The sequence below is a fragment of the Castor canadensis genome, chromosome 16, assembly GCF_047511655.1.
Source record: "Castor canadensis chromosome 16, mCasCan1.hap1v2, whole genome shotgun sequence".
In the NCBI taxonomy this organism is placed as follows: Eukaryota; Metazoa; Chordata; class Mammalia; order Rodentia; family Castoridae; genus Castor; species Castor canadensis.
The window spans coordinates 18,070,816-18,093,446 of NC_133401.1; the positions used below are offsets into that span (position 1 = coordinate 18,070,816).

Sequence of the window (22,631 nt, forward strand, 5' to 3'; positions counted from 1 at the left end):
ACATATACACAGTGGTTCCTGCCCCAATTGCTACATACAGGTGATCCTGGCGCTTAAAGGCCTTGCTGCAAACTTTGCACACGTGCTTCCTCTCCTGGCTGTGTGTCAGGTAGTGCTTGCTAAGGGAGCTGGCGCTGCTGAACACCTTCCCACACAGGCTGCAGTCTAGGAGTGGGTTCTGAGGCGAACTGTGCTGCCGCTTGCCTTTCCTTGCACTCCCTGAGGTGGCCCTGCCACCTTCATCAGCCTCTTTAGGCACCTTCAGTGCACCCAGGCCCAGTTCTAAACAGAAGGAGAAAGCACAGGTTATTCACAAGTGGGGAACCTGAGTGCACCGCTGACCCACTCTACAATTCTCAGCTGTGGAGGCCTTTCGAGGGTCAACCAAGATCACTCTGCTTTGTTGGTGGTTTACTACTGTGATCTTACCTACGTGGGAGGCTAAGATTGAAAGGATCAAGGTTTAAGGCCAGCCCAAGCCTTCATAAGATTTCCATCCCCCACCCCACTCCCAAATAACCAGAACAAAATGGACTGGTGGTGTGGGTCAAGCGGTAGAGCACCAGCTGAGCACCTGTTGAACTCAAGTACAAAGTCCTGAGTTCAAACTTGATCCCACCCCCCACCAAAAAAAAAAAAAAAAGCCATAGGAATGGCTTTTAAAAAAAAGACTCAGTCAAACTTTAGCAGCCAGCTTTGTATATGCAGGAAACAGGCTCAAGAGCACAAGCAGGAACTGGAGCATTGGTCAGGCCACACCTGTAGGACTGTGCCTGGTTTTGGGGCGACATGTGGAGGGATGGTGGCAGCATGGCAAGACAGACATGAGGCCTACATCATCATCCGGTTCTCTCAGAAGGCCAATCTGCAGATACACTGTCCCAACCATGGAAAAGCAAGTCATTGCATTCACCCGGTCAGTTCTGCTTTGGGCTTCTTGACCTCAAATGTAGTTTTCTACATAGATCTTGTTGCAAGGGAGTTAACTATCCCATTGCTTTTCCTGATAAAACATCTGAAACAACTTGACACCTGAAAATAACGCACCAGCGTGCCTCACACCTAATCCTAGCTTCTCAGGAGGCAGAGATCAGGAGGACCAAGGTTTGAAGCCAGTCTGGGCAAACAGTTTGAGAGATCCTATCTTGGAAATACCCAACACAAAAAAGGACTAGTGGAGTGGCTCAAGGTGTAGGCTCTGAGTTTAAATCCCAGTACCATTAAAAAAAAAAAAAGAAGAAAAAAAGGCACCAATGTGACTGCATTGTGGGTTTTTTGATATTTTTTCCAGTGCTGGGGATGGAACCAGGACCTCCAGCATGCTTGGCAGCTCTATCACTTGAGCCAAACACCCAGCCCTTTTGTTTGTTTTTTGAGCTTAACTGCCTTGGCTGACCTTGAATTTGAGATCCTCCTACCTCTGCCTCCTGAGTATCTGGAACGGTGGGTGTACACCACCATGCCTGGCTTGCATTAGAGTTTAAATGGCCCAAGCTTTTTAAATAAAACTGTAGAAAAATATCAGATGACATGAAAGGATGTTCGGGACTTACTACCGAAAAGAACGACCTAGTACAAAACAGAATGAACCCAGTTGTTAAAAAGAAATGAGAGTGCAAAACACTCACAGAACAATGGGTCAGGTTTACTTTCCTCTTTTTGTGTGTGTGAATTTCCCACCTTTTCTGTATTCCTTGGGGAAGAGGCAAAGGCATTCTTACAAATTGTACTGGTGAAGAACAGCTGCGGGAACTGGGGACACTTGATAATAGAGGGAAGTGTCTTCATTGCTGGAAAGGCCAGCGTGTGGAGGAAGAAGCTTGCTTCTGTGTTATTCCAAGGGACAGAGTGAGGTTAGGGGAATGAAGCGTCCAGGAAGCTGATTTAAATCACTAGAAACATCCAGGCCACGGACATAGGGACTCTGCAGCTCACTGCTGGGCGCTCAGGCCCTGGAGGTTCCATTCAGGCATGAAGTGGCACTCAATAAATGTGTGTTAGATGAATGAATCATGGAAGACTTTCTATCCCCTAGACTGGTCTACAAGATGGTCAAACTCATGAGGTGGCAAGTGTAACAACAACCATATATCTGGGATGTCACAGAGATAGGCCCCAAGAATCCCATGGGCCAGAGCATGGGAGCAGGCCAGTGAGGGATGCTACACTAACAGATCCAAAACCACTGACTGTGAGTGACAGAAGTAGAGGAAATGAAACAAGACTTACTTGAAACCAGGTCACTTGATGCTTGGCTTGCCTGACCTTCATCTTCTTCATACAAGAAATGACTGTGGTGAGTAGCTGAGTAAGTTAAACTTAAACAAGAAAAAATGGACTCCTGGATCCAGTCCCCAGCCTTACTGAGTTACTTCCACATGCCTCAAAGCAACTGCTCAGCTAGAAAGCAAAGCCATAAAGATGTAGCAAGGACACTGAGAAACAGGCAGATAGATGGTCAATGACTGGGCAGCCACTTGATCTTTCTGGAAATCAGTGTCAGGAAGGCCTAAAGGTGGTTAGATGCTCAATCTGCAGAAAAGCAGTGTGCTTGAGAAACTAATCCAAAGAAAATTTAATGCAATCACACTCCGCCAGTCAATGGAATGCTAGTCCCATGACAACTGGATGGTCTACCTTCACATGTGAAGGCAGATCCAGTACATTTGTAAAAGTTATTCAAATAGAATAAATGAATGATTTTATTATTTCGAAGTGCTGGGATAGAACCCAGGGTTGTGTGCGTGGTAGGCAAGCATTCCACCTGTCAGCTGCATTCCCAGCCCAGCACACTTAATATGAAGCCTAGAAAACTATGTTCACCTGCACACATGAGCCATGTGTTTAAAGGGTTTATGTGTGGGAGCCAGGGTGGAGAGTTTCCTTGCTTATTCATTTTTTAAGTTTTCTCTAAGAAATATATATTACTTTTCTAATTAAAATAATTAATGATAGCTGGGCATGGTGGTACATGCCTGTAGTCCCAGCTGAAGGAGACTGAAGCAAAAGGAGTGTTTGAGCCCAGGAGTTCAAGGCTAGCCTAGGCAACACAGCAAAACCTTACCTCAGGAAGGGAGAGAGGAAGGAATGAAATTAACATAAGCCTATACATGTACATGGAACTACATTTAGGTGAAGAGAAGTGTGTAAAGTTGAAATTTAACATTCAGAGGGTTCATTTTCCTGTAAGGTTAAAGATGCAAGTGGAAACAAATTAGGAAAGCTGAGCTAGATCAATGACTTGTACCAAGACCTGTGACAGCTGAGCATGGTATTACCCACCTAGAATCACAGCTACTTGGGAAGCAGAGGCCAACCTCAGGCATGAGACACTACTAAAAACAAACTAAAACCAGCCAGGTGCCAGTGGCTCATGCCTGTAATCCTAGCTGCTTGGGAGGCTGAGATCGGGAAGATTGAGGTTTGAGGGCAGCCTGGGCAGTTTTTTGAGAACCCATTCCAAACAACCAGAGCAAAATGGACTACAGGTGTGGCTCAAGTGGTAGAGCACCTGCTTTGCAAGCATGAAGCCCTGAGTTAAAACTCCAGTCCCACAGACAAATAAATAAATAAATAAACCAAAAAATAAAGCAAAAAGGACTGGGGTCATGGCTCAAGTGGTAGAGCACCTACCTAATAAGAGTAGGCCCTGACTTCAACCTGCAGCACTGCCAAAAAGAAAAGACAAGTTCCAGTTTCTCTATCTAGCAAGGCATGCACATATTCACACTGTTAGCATCTCTGGGTAACTTCTATGGGCTGGTCTGAGAGCCTCAATGGCTGCCCCGGGCCTGCGCCTGCAGCCCTGCTGATGTCTCCGAAGCCTCACACTTGGCTATCCTTTATATATCTATGACATTGCCCGTGGAGTGCAGGCCCTCAGAAAAGAAAGAAAAAACAGACACCCCCCCCCCCACACACACACACATACCTGTCTTCTGCCCAGTGCCTCAGGGTCTATAAAGTGCTCCTAAAGGCCATTTCTCTTGCCTCTTACTTCTGCTACTCTGGGAGGCTCAGGGCCAGTGCCACCCCCACTTTATGGACAGAGACAGCAAAGCCTAGGAAAGCTAACCACCAAGAAGCAGGACGGACAGGACCCCAAACGACTCCTTGAGATAGGATAGATGGCAAAGTCTTGCTGAACACAAGGGTCCGCCCACTTATCAGGCCAAAGATCAGGATAGCTACAAACATCCATGTTTCTCAACATTATTCCCAGGATTAGTGCTTCACCCCCTTTACAAGGAAGATGGAAACAATTCTGAAGCAGGGAAAAGTGACTGTTCTCTGTGTCACTTGTAGAAGAGAGACTTTTCTTAACCAACCCACGCAGATTCATCCCTGGCTGGCTGCAGGAACAGTGAGCAACCCACCAAGCCCTTCCACCGGCCTGACAGACTCACCTTGAAAGGAAGTCTGTGATTCCGAGTCTGCGTACTCCTCCAGCAGCTTCACAGAGTCACCGTCCTTCCCCGAGTACAGGGACAAGGTGTCCAAGTTGTCCTCCAGAACCTCGCTGGGCATGTCAGGTGCTGGGAGACTGGTGTCCAGGTCCAAACCACTCAGGCCAGCATAGAGCAAGTCTCGCGTGCTGGGACCCAGATCCCGGTTGAGGGTGTCACTGCAGTTCAGCCCTTGGCTGTCCGAGAAGGAAGGGAGGTGCATTTCAGATGGAAGGGCACCCTCATCCCCAAGGCTGTACTGGTCCATAGCTCTCTGCTGCCAGGTCTTGGACAAAAGTCACTCTGCAAACAAGCCAGGCTGTATAAGGAGTCGGAGAGTAGACAATAACTGATGGCACTAGTTCCTGAAAACCAACAGGGAGAAATCAGAATCACAGGTGCCACTAGGTCTGTGCTCTGCCACTGAACAGTTATGTGACCTTGGGCAAGTCACATGAGCTTCAGGAGCCTGTTTCCTTATCTATAACGGGGCAAAAGAGTAAGGAATAGATCTAAATATTTCTCACACACAGTGGACTGAATCCTGATCCACCAATAAACACAGGAAATATGTCAAAAGAATTTTCTTTAGCAGTACTGGATATTGAACTCAGAGCCTTGAGATTGGCAGGCAGGTGCTCTACCACTTGAGCCACACCCTCAGCCCTTTTTGCTTTAGTTAGTTTTCAGATAGGCTCTCATGCTTTCTGCCTGGGGCCAGCTTGGGACTGAGATGCTCCTATCTCTGCCTCTTGTGTAGCTGGGAGAGGTGTGCATCACCATGCCTGGCTTGTTCTGAGATACAGTCTTGCTAACTTTTTGTTCAGGCGGTCTTGAACCTCGATCTTCTTACCTCATCTTCTCAAGTAGCTGAGATTACAGGCATCCATCACACCTGGCCTGAAGATAATTTTTAATGGGTAAACAAACTCAAAATACAGTAGGGAAAATCCCAAGTCCCAAAAACAATGAGAAAACTTGAAGCTGGAGGTGTAGGCACAAGCTGGCCAGAGGGGAAAACCAGACCCAGGCGTAGGGCCTACAGCAGTGTTGTCCACCGGGATAGCCAAAGGAACACCTGCAATGTGACTGTCCAAAATGGAGACATGCTATGAGTGCAAATCACAACCTAGACTGGAAAGGTTCAGTTAAAAAAATGTAAATTTAAAAGTTTTTATATAGATTACATGTGGAAATGACAATATTTGAAAGACAGTGGGTTAAATGTGTTACTAAATGTCTTGTTTGTTATTTTTAAGGTGGATTCTAGAAAGTTTTAAATCACATAGGGCTATTATATTTCTATTAATGAATGCTACCCTGGGGGCTGGAACTTGGGGTCATAATAGTCATATGGGAAAAGAAAGCTTTGAGCCTTGGGGTCTTTGAAAATGGAGACCTGGTACTGAAGTGGCATATGTCTGTAATCCCATATGTCTGTAATCTCCTGCAGGCTGAAGCAGGAGGATTCAAAGTTCAAGGCTAGCCTGGGAAAGGAAAAAAGAGACAGAGAGAGAGAGAGAGAGAGAGAGAGAGAGAGAGAAAGAGAGAGAGAGAGAGAGAGAGAGAGAGAGAGAGAGAGAGAGAGAGAGAGAAAGGAAAGATTAAAAAGAGAAAGAAAGGAAAGAAGGGAGGGAGGGAGGAAGGGACGAAGGAAGGAAGGAAGGAAGGAAGGAAGGAAATGGAGACTTGGACTATTATAGAGCCCACTACCCACAGGAAACTTCATGAAAAGCAAGGCTCTGCTCAGGAAGCTGGAGACCTGGCCAAGAACATGACAACAGGACAAGGAGAGACACAAAGCCCAGCATCAAAAGACACTATGTCAGTAGGCCAGGAATGGACACTTTTAAAAAGGAGCAAAAGGGGCTTCTAGAACCAAAGACACTGGAAGACTCACTGGAAGGGCTGAAGAGCAGATCGAACAGGGCTGGAGAAACAATGAGCAGGAAGAGCAATCTGAGCAAGTCCCCCTAGAATCCAGGACAGAGACACAAAGAGGTGAAAAGAGAAACAAGAAGTTGGCAAATTATTAGTGGAATCTAATTCCACTGACCCAACAGAGTCCAAAGCAAAGAGAATGCAGGAGAGAATCTTCAAAAGACAATGTAACTGCAGAGACAGCAAATCTAGACTTAAACATATATGCTTAATGATGAGCCAGCAGTTCAAGGTCAGGGAGAGGTGAAGATGATCAAAGTACATTTTACACATGTATGGAAATACCACAATGAAGCTCTTTTGTACAATTAATACATGCTAATTACAAAAAGAAGAAATGGATTCACTCTAACACACAGTAGCAGAACTGCAGAACATTCAGCGAAAAGCAAACCCTAGGACCTACTGGAAAGGGTTGGTTCCAAAAGATGTCAGCAGCAGAGGAAGGGTAAGCACGAGTCACACAGGCCCAGCACCCAGGCAAAATGTGGTCACGAGCCAGGGAACTGCATTGACTTTACCTCAGAGACCCTGACTCAAAACACTACAGCACTGGAATCATTTAAAGAAAGAAGGGCTGGGCACCAGTGGCTTACGCCTATAATCCTAACTAATCAGGAGGCAGAGATCAGGAGAATTGCAGTTTGAAGCCAGCCTGGGCAAATAGTTCATGAGACCCTATCTTGAAAAACCCTTCACAAAAACAGGGCTGGTGGAGTGGCTCAAGGTGTAGACCCCAAGTTCAAGCTCCAGTACTGAAACAAAAAAGAAGAAAGAGGGGCTTGGGGTGCTCTCAACAGTACAGCGAAAGAGATGATTAATTGCACATCTTATGTCTGCACACTAAAACGAGAAAGAAAGCAAACTACCTAACATCTAAACTAGTAAAATTAATCAAAAAATGGGGAAGGGGAGCAGGATTTGTCATAAGATACCGCAGGGAAAAAAGACAGAAAATACACAAATTACTACCATTAAGAATTAAAGAGGAAGAGTGGGGTGTAGCTCCGTGGGTAGAGCACTTGCCTAGCAAGTGTGACATCCTGGGTTCGGTTAGGGTGAACACAGGGCAACCAGGTTAGGACTGGACTCCCTTTCCCCTCATGGGTGGCTTCCTGGAAACTCTCTACCCAGGCCTAAGAATAACAGATATTCACTTTTAGCTATTTACTAGAAACTTCCCACCCCTGGAAGAACGACAAACACCCACCCTTCAGCCATTATCTAGGGAGGGTGAGAGGGCTGACTGAGGATTTTCTTGCCCAGAGACCTTCCTAGGACTTCCACTAACTTCCTATAACTACCCCAGTTTGTAATGGACAGTAGGCTCTAGCTCTCTTGCTGGAGACCCCCTTCGCAGGTTTCTTTTCCCAAATAAAACCTGTGCTGACATTGAGCTGTCTCTCGCCTATCCTTCCATGCCTCTTTTCAGTCTAACCACTGCAGAAAAAGGAATTAAAAGGGATACCACTAAAATGACCTTACAAAACTAACGGACTGTAAGGGACTGCTATGAACAAATGTATTTAGATAATATATTAAATTAGGTATCAGATAATTAGTGAACTCAGTTATCTAACTTAAATACAACAAATTGGTAACTTAGATAAAAATGGGCAAATTTGTAGAAATATACAAATTACCAAAAACTGACTCAAAAATAATGAGAATATTTAAATATACCAGTTAGAAATAAAAAGATGCAAATAAAAACAACATTGAGATTCTATCTCACCCCAGTCAGAATGGCTGTCATCAAGAAAACAGCAAATGCCGACAAGGATGTGGGGACAAAGAACCCTTATGCACTGTTGTGTGCAGTTCCAATGGCAATCTGTATGGAGGTTCTTCAAAAAACTAAAAATATACAGCTGGAAGCGTGGCTTAAGCAGTGGAGCACCTGCCTAGCAAGCTCAGGCCCTAAATTCAAACTCCAGTACTGCCAAAGGAAAAAAAAAATCTTAAAATAGAACTAACTTATGACCCTGGTATACCTCTCCTGGGCATGTATGTGAAAGAATGTTAAGTTAGTATACAATACAGACACCCCACACCCATATTTATAGCTGCATTATTCACAATAGCCAAGTGTGGAATCAGCCCAGATGCCCAACAACCAATGAATGGATAAAGAAAATGTGGTGTATATGCACAATGGAGTATTATTCAGCCATAAAGAAGGAAGAAATTATGTCATCTGCAGGAAAATGGATGGAACTGGAGATCATCATGTTAAGTGAAACAAGGCAGACTCAGAAAAATAATGAATTGTTCTCTTACATGCAGAATCTTGACCTAAAAAAATGAATGACAGGAATGTAAAGCAGGGATTGTTTGGGGGTGGGTACCAGCGGGGGGTGAAGGGCAAAAGGCACAGGTGAAGGGGGAGTATTTTGTATCCTAGATTATTTTTAAAAGGGGAGGAGGGGCAAGAAAGAATAGAGGACGTGAATTTGATCAAAGTATAGCACATGTATATCACAATGAATATATGCTAATAAAAAACAAATTTGAAAATACAAATAAAAAGTAGGTTGTGCAGTGGTGTATGCCTCTAGTTCCAATACACTGGAGGCTGAGGTCAGAGAATCCCTTGAGTTCAGGAGTTCAAGACCACCCTGGGCAACATAGTGAGACAAAGGAAAGGAAAAAAAGGGAAACAAAAAAAGATTGAATTAGTAATTTTAAAACCTCCCACATTCCACCATAGAAACAACAACAAAAATTAAGTTTATCAAAATTCTGAGGAAGTCAAAGGTTTACAGCCACCTCATGGAGAGAGAGAGAGAAGGCTTGAACCACCCCGACCCCATCCCGAAGTCCAGGTGTCTGGTACAGCACTGGTGCTGGAATGAACAGAGGACTTTGTTCTCATAGAACGGTGGCTGTCAGGGGCTCCCTGAAAGTCTAAGGCAAACATTTTTGCCCTTATTTTGTGTAACTTGGAACTATCTCAGGGCAGAGACAGGCAGTGGGGAGGCATTTGTTGAAAATATTACAAGCTAACGTGCTGTCCACTGCAGCCTGGGGCAAACAACTGGAAGCCAAAGCCAGGGAGGAAAAGCTGGGGAGGATGCTTCAGAGGACAAGAGCTCTGAAGAGCTTCCACACTGGCCATTCTCACGGAGTTAAGTACAATCTTCTCACACAATCCAGAAATTGCACTCCTAGGAATATTCCCAGCACAGCTGAAAATGTGTGGCCACTCAAAACCTGCATGTAAGAACTGTCTCAAAGTGAAAGCAAAATGGCCCCTCCACAAGCGAATGGACAAATAAACTGTAATATAGCTAGGTGACTGAGTGTTATCCAGCAGTAAAAAAGCAGCATCAAGCCACAGAGACATGTAGGAACCTCACACGTGTGAGTGAAAAAGGCCAGTATGAGAAGACCACATACTGTGTGACTCCAAGTCACACCATGATCTGGAAAAGGCAAAAGTAGAGACCGCTAAATGATGAGTGGTTGCAGTGGGAGTGGGAGAGGATGAAGAGGTGAAGCACAGGGGAACTAGAGGGGATTTATTCTGCATGTCACTGTAATGGTGGATACATTTTACATTAGTCAAAACCCACAGAATCACACACCACCAAGGGTGAGCACTAATACAAAATGGACTTTAGTTACCGAAAAACAAAACCTTCCACATATTCCTGTGATTCTAAAGGCCATGTCCTCAATTTAGGCACATGCTCAGAAAGAACCAAGAAGGCACTAACTCTCCCCTCTGGCTGACCTGTGCTGTGCCAGCATGAAGTGAAGGCTAAGGCAGAACTTAGCCTGCCTGGCTGAGTGTTGAAGGCAGGTCCCAATACTCACACAGAGTCCAGCTACAAAGGCTGGTAGTTTTGTTTTGTTTTTTGCTCCAGGCACTTAAGGAAGTCTCTTTTAAGTCACTAGCTCATCACTAAACAGAATACACTTCACTGATCACACATGACAAAGAAGTCTTTACCAAAAATAGTCATGAAGCAGGCAGATGTCGGTGGCTCACACCTGTAATCTAGGTACTTGGGAGGCAGCAATCAGGAGGAATGAGAGTCAAGGCCACCCTGGGCAAAAAGTGAGACTCTATCTCAAAAATACTCAACACAAAAAAAGGGCTGGCAGAGTGGCTTAAGTGGTCCAGTGCCTGCCTAGCAAGAGTAAGGTCCTGAGTTCAAACCCCAGTGCCACCAAAACAAGTAAAAAATTAAATTAAATTTAAAAAATAAGTAAAAACAAGTTCATAAAATCACTCTTAGGAAGTACTTAGGAAGTCAGATTCCACGCCAAGAGCTTTCTATGCATTGTTGCTCTTTACAACACCGAGAGGAAGGTTCCACTGGTACTGGTGTCTTGCAGACAAGAAGAGACCCCAAGTGTTTTGACAGATGGAGGAGCCAGATCTTAAATCTGGTTGTTCAGACTTTAGAGCTTGTGTTCTTAATCTACACCACATTAATTCACAATAAACTAAATGGTCCACCACACTGCTCCAATTAAACTAGAAAACTCAAAGGGTGCAGAGGTGGTGAAGAGTAGGGTGTCTCTGGAGTCCCCAAATTATGAATCACTTTCTTCCTAACATACTCCCATAGTTCATAAAACAGAGTCCCAATTTTTTTGGCGGTACCAGGATTTGAATTCAGGACTTCGTGCTTGGCAGGCAGGCACTCTATCACTCGAGCCACACCTCCTGCCCTCCAACCAGACTAACAAATTAGTCTGGTTACAGTCTCAGGAAGAGCAAGTTAGCAGTCAAAGGCTTGATATTTACTACCTTTTCCAGGTAGTAGAGCTAATGCTGATCTTGGTCTATCACAGAGAAATTCAATCCATAGAAGGCACTTAAACACCTTCTGTGTACAGAGCTTCCTGTGGGCAGGAATCCAGATCCCCTGTGAGTCTATAGATTTTCCCAAGGGCCCAAATATTCCTTTTCCAAGAATCTGATGATTTTCTGTTTTCATCTGAGAATACTCTCTAAAACAAAACAAAAACCAGCATGATGATCACCTTATAACCGAGTACTTCCCAGAAGTGCTTACCATCACACTCCTGCCAGAAAGGACTGTTTTAATTGGCACAAAAGAGAAGAGAATCCATTGGGTTTAGCTTATAATAATGCCTCTGGGCTCAACTAGAAGCCACTGGACAACATGCTATGACAAGAGCTTTGTAGTGTGCAGTTCAAATTGAGAAAACGGATGGAAGGGATGAGGTATTACAGGGTCTTAGCTAAAGCCAAAAGGGCCCAGCATGGCAATCAGCAAACTCACTATTTCCAGGACCAGCAGATCCACAAATCAGCCTCCCTCAGTGAGAGTTTGATTGGAGATGCATGGCTTTGGTTGCTTCATTTGCATTTCGTTGGCAAAGTAATTTTGGCTTCAAAGTTGCACAAGAGCTATAAGCTTTAGAATCTTATGCCTTGTTTTATTGCCATTGATGCCTTCTGTAGTAGTTTAAAACACAATTTAAATCAATACTGAGGATTCTGGCACAATTTTAATTTTTTTCTTTTAAAAAGATTCATCATAAGCCGGGTGCCAGTGGCTCGTGCCCGTAATCCTAGCCCTTCAGGAGGCAGAGATCAGGAGAATCAAAGTTCAAAGCCAGCTCAGGCAAATACTTCACAAGACTATCTTGAAAAATCCATCACAAAACAGGACTGGTAGAGTGCCTACCTAGCAAACCTAGCAAACCTAGCAAATGTAAGGACCTGTGTTCAAGCCCAAGTACTGAAAAAAAAAAAAAAGTACTCATTCCATGAGTGGTGGGGGGTAGAAAAGTAAAAGAATTATCCTATGGAATGTTATGACTTTTTGGGAAAGAAGTCACCACATGGTTCTAGACTGCACAAATAAGCCCACAAGAGGTAAGCAGTATTTGCTGTTGCGGTGTTTGGAGGGAGGGAGGGAGGGAGCAACCTGAAGGTCCACCTGGTCTACAAAGGTATTTTATTTAATCTGAGATATATGTAAATATATGTCAAGCTGTTTTCAAGTTGAAAACTACATATGTGCACCGTCCAAAGAGAAATTTCTGAGCTAATGGAAAAGCTCTGCACTGGCTGCAGGTAGCTGGTTTTTTGTTTGTTTGTTTGTTTGTTTGTTTTGCAGGGAGCTATTGACACTCAGAAATGTATCTAGTGCCACTGAGGAAGTGACTCTCCATCTCATTTAATGCAAGGAGCTACCCACTGGAAACTGCAGATCTAGACTTTTCATTAAATTAGGCTTTCTTAGTTCTATTTTAAAATCAGAAATAAAAATAGTCTGTCAACACCGACTCCACATTCCTGCAAAGCAACAGCTAGCTGGAGTTGAGAAGCTTGGACAGAACATTTGCCACAGTCCCCACCACTCCCCATTCTCTCCCACCTCCTACCTCCCTCATTTATATGCTTTGTAGGCCCTAAAGGTTGAAAACCCTCATCTTTGCAGTTTTCCTTGACCAAATCCTATTTTTTTTTTTTTTCAGTACTGGGGATTCAACTCAGGACCTCAAACTTGCTACTTGTGCTCTACCACTTAAGCCACACCCCCAATCCTTTTGCCTTTGTTTTTCATGTACGGGTCTGGTGCCAGCCTAGGATCAATATCCACCTACTTCTGCGTCCCAAGTAGCTAGCATGAACTACCACACCCAGCCCAAAGCCTCTTAGTTCAGCTCTACCAAATGAAACATTTCCAAATGGGGCCTACAAGGCCATTTCCAACAGAAAGAACTCTAAACGTAAGAAAGTTGGAGATGGTTTCTCTCCTCTGATGGCATAATCAGCACTTGCATAAAAATCCACTCAATGCTCATCTTAAGTGGCCTCAGAAGATTTTATTTTACCCAATCTATAAACTCTAGGGTGGCTGGGCCTCACCTTATGTGTCTGTTCTTCTAAAAAACATCTTGCCTGCATAGAACTGCGATCACAGCAACTGTGTCCTTTTCATTGAGGAATGACAGGATTCCACTGGACCACTTCTTTTCTTCTCTGAAAAGCTCCAACCTGTTCTGCCAGCTTTTTCCCTCAAAGAGTACCTCTTCCTTTCCTTTCTCTGTGTCCATGTTATCAAGGAGAGTGTGATGAACTCTGAGAAAACCTTGTTTGGCTCTGGGAGCAGGAGAGACTTGCAGTTTTCATCCTACCTATTCAATTTCTTTGCTTATATTCCCAATCACACTATCATTGTAAACTACAGACACAGTTTTTGTCTTTGGTAACACTGGGGTTTGAACTCAGGGTCTCACACTACCACTTGAGCCACTCCTCCAGTCCTTTGTGTTGAGCAAATTCAAGATAGGGTCTCTCAAACTATTTGCTGGGCTCACTTCAAACTGAGATCTTCCTGAGCTCTGCCTCCTGAGTAGCTAGGATTTCAGATACTTGTTTTTACAAATTGGATTCTTCACTAACATTTTTTTGTGTGTGTGTGGTACCGAGACTTGCACTCAGGGCCTACACACCTTCAGCCACTCCACCAGCCCTTTTTTGTGATGGTGGAGTAGCTAGGACTATAGGCATGAGTCAGCAGTGCCTGGCTTCACCAATATTTTTAAAAACTGGAAAGGGCTGGAAGCATGGCTCAAGTGGTCAAGAACCTATCTAGAAAGCACAAGGCCAAGTTCAAACTCCAGTACTGTCAAAAGCAAAGCCCAGTACTGCCAAAAACACATACCTACATACATGTATATTTCACATACAATATGTACTATACATATTAAAATTGGAAAGGTTTTTGCCAGGTTCAGTGGTACACATCTGTAGTCCTAGCACTCAAGAGTCTGAGACAAGAGGATTAAGACTTTAAGGCTGGGCTGGCAGAGTGGCTCAAGTGGTAGGGTACTTGCCTAGCAAGCATGAGGTCCTGAATTCAAACCCCAGTACCACCAAAGGAAAGAAAAAAAAAAAAAGCCCATTTAAAAAAATAAGAGTTCAAGGTCAGTCTGGGCTATATAGCAAGACCCTGTCTCACAAAACAAAACAAAATCAACAGTAACAAAAAAGAAGGGGTTTTTCCTACATATGTGGGTTTCTAGCTTCTTTGAAAATTGTTAGATTTAATATTCCCTAACATTTAACAAGAGCACAGAGATAAGTAACAACTGTTATCTCTAACAGGGCTCATGGCTCCACTTCCCAGTCCTCACTTATCTTTCTACTTAAGTCCTTATAATAATCAGCATTAAGGGCCAGGCATGGTGAGGCATGCTTGTAATCTCAGCTATGAAGGAGGCAGAGGTATAAGGACCACAGTCTGAGGCCAGCCCCAGACCAAAAAAAGAAAAAGAGTCAAGACCCTACCTAAAAAATAAACTAAAGCAAAAAGGGCTGATGGAGTGGCTCAAGTGGTAAAGCACTGCCTAGCAAGCATGAGATCCTGAGATGAAACCCCAGTACCACCACCTCCAAAAAAAAAAAAAAATCATTGTAATTGCAATGATAGCAGTGAACATTTATTGAGGCTTTATTATATGTCAAGTACTACTGTAATCACTTATAGATCATCTTATTTAGGTCCCATAACACCTCCTATTAACTTTATCTCATGGGAGAGGTAAATAAAGCCCAGAGAAGCTAAGTAGCTTGAGCAGAATAAGAGTTAGGATCCAGCCCTGAATAGTCTGATTTCAAAGCCCTAACACTTAGCCACTCAATTCCACCTTACACACTTGAGAAGGGGACGCCTGCTTGACACTGCACCTACATTTTTAAGTGGAACAATCAGGGAGCTCCCTTCTTTAGCCATGTGACTAATATGTAATTCTAACCAGATGGCTAATTCATTTTCTCGGGTCACTCATTCAAAGATTTGACTGCATGCTTTCACATAGGAAGCAGAAGGATACTTACAGTTAACAAAAAGAAGAAAGGAGAAACCCAAGTTTCCTACTCTCTTAAAGCAGACCCTAGCAGAAAATGAAAATTAGCATAAAATCTAGTATAGAGATTTTCATAGTAAGGTGGATGCAGGGGACTCCAAAGGGCTCTCAAGAGTTTTTCAGGGAGTCAGGGAATTCAAAACCATTTTCAGGATACTATTGTTAGGCACTTGGTAACTCACGCTTGTAATCCTAATTACTTGGGAGGCTGAGATCAGAAGGATTGAGGTTTGAGGCCAGCCTTGGTAAAGAGTTCAGGAGACCCCCTCAATCTCCGAAATAACCATAGCAAAATGGACTGGAGGTGTGGCTCAAGTAGTAGAGCACTGCCTTGCAAGTGCAAAGTCCTGAGTTCAAAAACCAGTCCCATGTAAAAAAAAAATTTCATGATACTATTTGGAATTTATCTGCTTTTTTCATTCACACTCAAGTTTCCCAGAGCTATGAGACATGTGATATCTCGAAAGGCTGACTGCAAAAGAAGATATTAGAATCCAGATGACAGCAAAAAAGTAAATCAAGCCAGGGGCTCATACCTATAATCCTAGATACTTGGGAGGCTGATTTCAGGAGGGTCACAATTCCAGGCAAGACTGGGCAAAAAAGCTTGAGACCTCATCTCAGCAGAAAAAGCTGGGCATAGTAGTAGTGTGTGTCTGTCATCTCAGCTACAGCAGGAAGCATAAGACAGGAGGACTGAAGTCCAGGATGGCCCAGGTAAAAAGCAAGACCCAACCTCAAAAATAACCAGAGCAAAAAGGGATAGAGATGTGACTCAAGATGTAGAACACCTGCCCTAAGCATGAAATCCTGAATTCAAATCCTAGTACCACCAAAAATAATGTACATCAGCTGTGTGTGGTGGTACACATCCATAATTTTAGCTACTCAGGAACCAGAGGTAGAAGGATCATGGTCCAAAGGCCAGCCTAGGCAAAAAGTAGATCTTATCTGAACTACAAACAAAAAGCAAAAAGGCCGGGGGTGTGGCTCAAATGGTAGAGCACCTACCTAGCAAGCACAGGACCTAAGTTCAAACCCCGTTCCCATTTAAAAAAAAAAAAAAATGTGCAGGGCGCCAGTGGCTCACACCTGTGATTCTAGCTACTCAGAAAGCAGAGATCAGCAGGATCATGGTTTAAAGCCAGCCCACAAATAGTCTGAGAGACCCTATTGCAAAAAAACTTCACAAAGGGCTGGTGGAGTGGCTCAAGGTGTAGGCCCTAAGTTTGAATCTCAGTAGCTCAAAAAAACGTAGATCAATGCCATTCTTCTCAGTAATTTTTTCTGAAATACAATTTTAAATATACATATGTTGAAAATGCTCATATGTAATGAGATTATTGCTAGGGCTGGGGGCATGGCTCAAGTGGTAGAGTGCCTGCCTAGCAAGCACAAGCATTTGAGTTCAAATGTCAGGACCACTAAAAAAAAAGTAGCAAATGAGATTAATGCTGTTTTATTTTTGCAGTGCTGGGGATTGGATCCAGAGCCTCTTGCATGGTAGACAAGCTCTCTATCACTTAGGTACACACCAGCCCTAGTCTGCCATTTTAAGATCAATGAATAGAACTGAAGCTGTAGCTCAGCACTACATCTCCAGCATGACCCAGGGCCCTAGGTTTGAGCCCCAGAACGACAAATAAACAACTAAAATCAGTTAATAGCGATTTTGAAATTTTATTAAACTTTTTTTATTTTTGGTAGTACTGGGGTTTGAACTCAGGGCCTATGCATTTGCTAGGCAGGTGCTCTACCACTTGAGCCATACCCCCAACCCTTTTTGCCTTAGTTATTTTTTTGAACAGGGGCTCACATTTATTCCTGCTTCCCTCCAAGCTAGGATGACAGGTGAGAACCACCATGCCTACCTTTTTATTTTAATTAGTTGAGATGGGGGTCTTGCTAACATTCCCCCACAACAGTACTGGCCACAAACTTGATCCTCTGGATCTCTGACTCCCAAACAGGTGGGATTACAGGCATAAACAACCATACTTTTCAATCAGTTTATTTAACAGATATAGTTTACCTAAATGAAATTTCTCAAGAATCCTCAATAATTTTAAAGTGTGAAGGAATATTAAGATCAAAAGTTTGAGAACTATTGTTCTAAAGAGAAAAAATCCTGTGTACACACATGTAACCAGGTAAGTGTACCTCTAACAGAAAGCAATCCTAGGGGTGGAAATGTAGGTCAGTGGTAAATTGCTTGCCTGGCATGTACAAAGAGCTAACCTTGACCTTGATCCCAGCACTGAAAAAAAAAAAATCAAATAAAAAATCCCAAACTAGTAGCTGACATACTTATTTTCCAATGTCCCCACACTGGCTTACTCAATTCTTTTTTTCTTTTAGTGCTGGGGACTGAGCTCAGGCCCTTGCACTTGCTAGGCAAGCACCCTACCACTGAGTGAAATCCCCAACCCCTCAATCTTTAACTTATTAAATTAACTGCCAGCAGCATTTAAAAATCAGGTTTTTGGGCTTGCATAAGCTCAGCGGTAGAGTGCTTGCCTAGCATGCGCAAAGCCGAGTTTGATCCCAGCACTAAAAAAGAACAGGAAAAAAAAAATCAGGTTGAGAACTTTAGGAGACTAAAGATTATTTTCCTCTTCTCAAAAAAAAAAAAAAAAAATCAGGCTGGGCACCAGTAGCTATTCAGAAGGCAGAGAGATCAGCAGATTCACAATTCAAGGTCAGCCCACACAATAAAAGTGAGACCCTATCTCAAATATACACTATACAACAAAGAAGGGCTGGTGAAGTGGCTCAAGTGGTAGAGCACCTGCCTAGCAAGCGTGAGGCCCTGAGTTCAAACTCCAGTACTTCAGGGAGTTTAAAAAAAAAAAAAAAAAGAAGAGGAGGCAGTTTGTTAAAAATAAATTCAAAAGTTCTGGTGGCAACACTGGCCTGGTCTTTCCACTTGGCTTATGTCCATCAGCTGGCATCACTTACACACAGCATGCAATCTGGTTTGCCACAATCCTCATTACTATGGTTCTTGCCCTACCCGTCCTTGTAAGAATCTGAGTTGCTACCTTGAGCCAGGAGGAGACAAGAAACTTTTTTGCAATAAACGTAAATGCCTGCATTCCTCCAAAGAAGCAAGCATGCAATGGTATGTCAACTCTTCTTTTTATCTTTTTTTCCCAAAGAACAACTTGGGTCTCACCACTTGTAGGCTCAAAATAGTTACAAACTGTTCTGACGGGAGGTGGAAAAAAGGGGCAGGGGAGGAGGGGTCTGTGTGACAAAAGAGGTGTCTTTGGGCAAAGGGAGGAAACTCACCAGAAGAGCAAGTCTCCAGGGAACAGGTGGGCCCAGTTTAGACCCCGCTGGGAGGGGATTCAGGTGACAATCTGACTATTTCGTCCTGGAACACTGGGTGGCCATTTCACGCATCCAATTTCTCTTGCCCTGAAAGCAGGGAGTGGAAAGGAAGGGGCAGTCAGAACTTGGGTTCCAAAAGAAATAAGGAAGTAAGTGTGAAATTGGGAGAGGTAAGGTTGGTTTTTTTTTTGTTTTGGTTTTTTTTGGTGGGGGCTGGGGGGAGAAAAAGGAACACTAAACCGGGGGAAAAGCCTTTGTGGGTAAGAGAAACTTTTTTCTTTCCTTTTCCCTCCACTACCCCTGAAAGGGACGAAGGGCGTTTTGCAAGGAAATAAAATTGGAATTAGTGATGAAAAGGTTAATTTTGTTGGAAAACTGGGGAGAGGGAGGATTGAAGAAATAAACATTAAGAGAAACTGAAAGAACTAAGTTGGTTTGTTGTACGTGGAAAAATATTCCAAAAAGGGACTCTAGGTGGAAAGAAAAAATTTTTGCTAGAAAGTGATTTTGAAGGGAGGGGGGGAAAATCCTCAGTGGATTCTTCTTCTTAAAAGCAGAAGAAGCAGCGTAAAATCAAGGAAAATAAGAGAGATTTTTGTTTGCGCTGGAAGATCCTCTAAAGAGACAAACTCGGGTCCCCGAAATAGTCGGGGGCTATGGAGGAGGAAGGGGGGTAGGTTAGCAGAAGGGGATGGCGAATGCAAGGCCGAGATGCAGAAGGTGCGGAGGTCGGGTAGAGCCCCGGCGCGGCGCGAGCTGCGGGGCTGAGAGGGGGCAGTTGGGGCCTGGGAGGGCGGGGTAGGAAAGAAAAGGGGGTGCAGCGGGTCAGGGGCCTCTAAGGAGTCTTCTCCAAGGGAGGAAAGGCCTGCGGGGGTGCAGCGGGGCCTGGTGCTGTTGGGGTGCAGAAAGTGCGTGCGTGACGCAGGGTGAGGAGCGTCCCTCAAAAGGGGCCCCCTAAAAAAGAAACATAGAAACGAATCAGAGTGTAAAAGGGGGAGAAGGGGTTGAAATTACAGGAAGGGATGGGGAAATGGGGGGTAGGGAAAAAGGGCAGGGGGCAAGGGCAGCAGCAACCGGGTTTTACCCGCCCCCGGGGGCTCGCGCGCCGGGCCTCGCACCCGGTGCCTCGCGGGCCTCCCAGCGGCCGCCCGCCAGCCCCACGCCGTCTGCCTGCCCGCCTGCCTGCCTGGCGCGCACGCGCAGGACGTCCCGCCTGGCCCCAAGGGCGCGCGCCTTGACCGCAGCTCGTGCGCCCCTGCGTGCGTGCGTGCGTGCGTGCGTGGAGCTGGCACCGCCCAGAGCAGCCTCGCGCTGCCTGGGCCCCCAGCGCGTGCTGAGCCTAGGAGGCTCTGTGCAGGGGCGGGGCCTCGAGAGGGCGGGGCCTGCTGCTGTCATGCGACTCCGGGCAGGCGGGAAAGGAGGCGGTTGGTCGCCATTTTAGGAGGTGGGCGGTTGCGGGCAGGAGAATGAAGAGACGAAGCTGAGGCAAGGGCGCCAGGGACTGGGGCGGGGAGCCTCGTGGTGAGGCGCTCGGCCATTGTTTCAGGAGCACGGCGTTAGAATGCAGAGCCTGGGCCGCGGGCCACAGTCCACTTCCGCACCCAGGCACCGAATCTCCCTCCCAAATAGTCGGGAATTCAGCCTTAGGCGTTGGACCCTGCGATCTGTAGCAGGTTCCTGGCTGTGGGAGTGGGAACCAGCGTGGGCCTTTAACGTGTCTTACTGGGGTGATGGAAATAGCTTAAATAAAACTAGTCCTGAGCTCAATGCCAGTTCACAAAGAGAAGCAGGGTTTTGGAGGAACCTCAGTAAAGGTTTATTAATTTTGCCAAGCAGTTAAGGATTGCATGAGTTGCTGCCTCAAAAGCTATAGTCCCACTCCCAATAGGTGTGGATGGGTTTTTAAGGGAAAGCCCAGGATTTGGGGCTTCCTGGTGCCTTAGTGGAGGTATGAGTTTCAACCAGATGATGGCTGTAGGTCTGCTTATTCCCCAGTACACTGGTATTAGTCTCTGGAGTTGTGTGTCTTGCTGTCCTGAGTGATCTTTCACGCCTGTGATGACCTTGTCTGGAGCTGAAAAGATACTCTTTTTTTTTTTGGTGGGACTGGGATTTGAACTGAGGGCTTTGCACTTGCAAAGCAGACGCTCTGCTGCTTGAGCCACAACTCCAGTTCATTTTGCTCTGGTTATTTTGAAGACTGGTGGGGGTCTCCTGAACTATTTGCCCCAGCTGGCCTCAAACCTTGATCCTCCTGATCTCTGCCTCCTGCGTAGCTAGGATTACATGTGTGAGCCACCCGTACCTGGCTTGCCTTTCCTTTCTATGGAAAAGGGGAACTGCGGTTGTCTGGTTGCTTCCTGCTGAAGTTGGGTGACGTTTGCTGGTTGGTTGATGGAAGGCATGTACTGTCTTTGCGTCATCTTGGTGGGTCTCACGTGCCCCAAGTGGTTTTGGGTAGGTAGGGTATGTAGCAAAATGCTCAGCACCTGGTCCTATAATCAACACAGTGTCACACCTAAATGGAAGGTAGCTAAGAGAATAGATGTGACACCATTTGGGATTCAGGAAACAAACTGGAAAGCTGCTCTTGTCAATCGAGTACCAATGCCATCTGAAATGATGTGTGCTGCTCCTATGTTTGTCGTAACCAAGTAGTTTCTTGTTTCCATATAAATAGAAACCCTTGGCCAAAGGTACAAGTTTACCTTTTGCATAAAGGTGTCTGGTGGATGGGCTTGCTTTGGTGTCAGGTAACCATGCATAAGAACCCTATCTTCAGCCTCTAGGGTTTAGTTACTTTTGGAAGGGTTGGCACAAACAACTTCAGTTTGATTTTTACAATTGCCCCACCCCCTCTTCAGTAGCTGAAGAATCTTCCCTGAAGGTTTGGTTGTCACTTGTTTCCAGGATGAGATTTGTCCTGATTGGTCTGATGTGGTCCCGTATTGCAGGGAAAGTAACAGACAGCTGGGAATCAGTGTCATTAAGACCCTTTTGGCCATATTAAGCAACTAAGAGGCTTAGGAGTGGCTCTTAGGGTGAGCCTCCCTTGAGTCTGTTTTCAAATTTAAATTTATCCTATAGGCGATATTCTAGCATCTCAAAATACTGTTTTTGTTAGAAGGTGTATTTTTGCAGAGTATCAACAGACAACCAAGTTTTATAAGGAAAATACATAACAAAACCAACAAGAGCAAGTATGTAAAAAAAAAAAAACTAAACTAATTTGTTCAACAAATAAGTACTTGCTAGAGTCTTTTGCCATGAGTCTGACTGCACAGGATCCAGAGAGGGAGCAAAGCGTAGACAGCAAAAAGACTTTAGAACAGCCATAATCGGAATTTTGAAGAAAGTTTAGCAATGGACAAAATAATCCAGTTACCTCTGTTGCACACAGAATTTTAGGACAATATGATTGGCAGCATTATGTCAGTACCTTCAAGGATTTTTTTAATATCTTCTTAAAGATACATACACATTTTTAGTGTAAACAATGTCGTAAGAGATGGGTGCTGGGGGCTCACACCTGTAATCCTAGCTATTCAGGAGACAGAGATCAGGAAGGTTGTGGTTGGAGGCCAGCCCAGGGAAATAGTTCATGAGACCCTGTCTCAAAACAACCTTTCACAAAAAGGGGCTCATGGAGTGGCTCAAGGTGTAGGCCCTGAGTTCAAACCCTGGTACTGCAAAAAAAAAAATGAACATAAGGAGGGCTGGTGGAGTGGCTCAAGTGGTAGAGTGCCTGCCTAGCAAGCATGAGGCCCTGAGTTCAAATCCCCAGTCCCACACAAAAAAGACATAAAATATATATACATGTATGTATATATATGTATATATAGTATGTATGTATATATGTATGAATATTCATATATAGTGTCAATAATAGTTTATTTTAATATGTAAGCCCCCATTTTGTCTTTTAAGAATAAGTGAAAATCTTTAATATACAGTACAATATACATGTTTACAGATATATACTCTAGGTGACCAATATCTGATCGTTTTAATTATCAGAGTGGAGTACACAGTATTCAGGTGTCTAAGTAT

At 44.5% G+C, this 22,631-nt stretch overlaps 1 protein-coding gene across 6 annotated transcripts in view; it reads right to left on the reverse strand.

The window, feature by feature from the left end:
* The window catches only part of Znf541 (zinc finger protein 541), a 61,312-nt gene that overhangs the window by 20,779 nt on the left and 17,902 nt on the right, over positions 1–22,631 (reverse strand). For 3 of the 6 annotated variants that reach the window (XM_074057833.1, XM_074057830.1, XM_020179617.2), the window contains exons 3-5: positions 18,540–18,668; positions 4,407–4,810; positions 39–282 (exon numbers count right to left, since the gene is read on the reverse strand). In XM_074057833.1, the coding sequence (XP_073913934.1) occupies positions 39–282; positions 4,407–4,713 (551 nt within the window). In that variant the 5' untranslated portion in view covers positions 4,714–4,810; positions 18,540–18,668. Of the gene's footprint in view, positions 1–38; positions 283–4,406; positions 4,811–18,539; positions 18,669–19,665; positions 19,779–22,631 lie in introns of those variants that run through there. The other 3 variants (XM_074057832.1, XM_074057831.1, XM_074057834.1) reach the window with 3 other exon arrangements.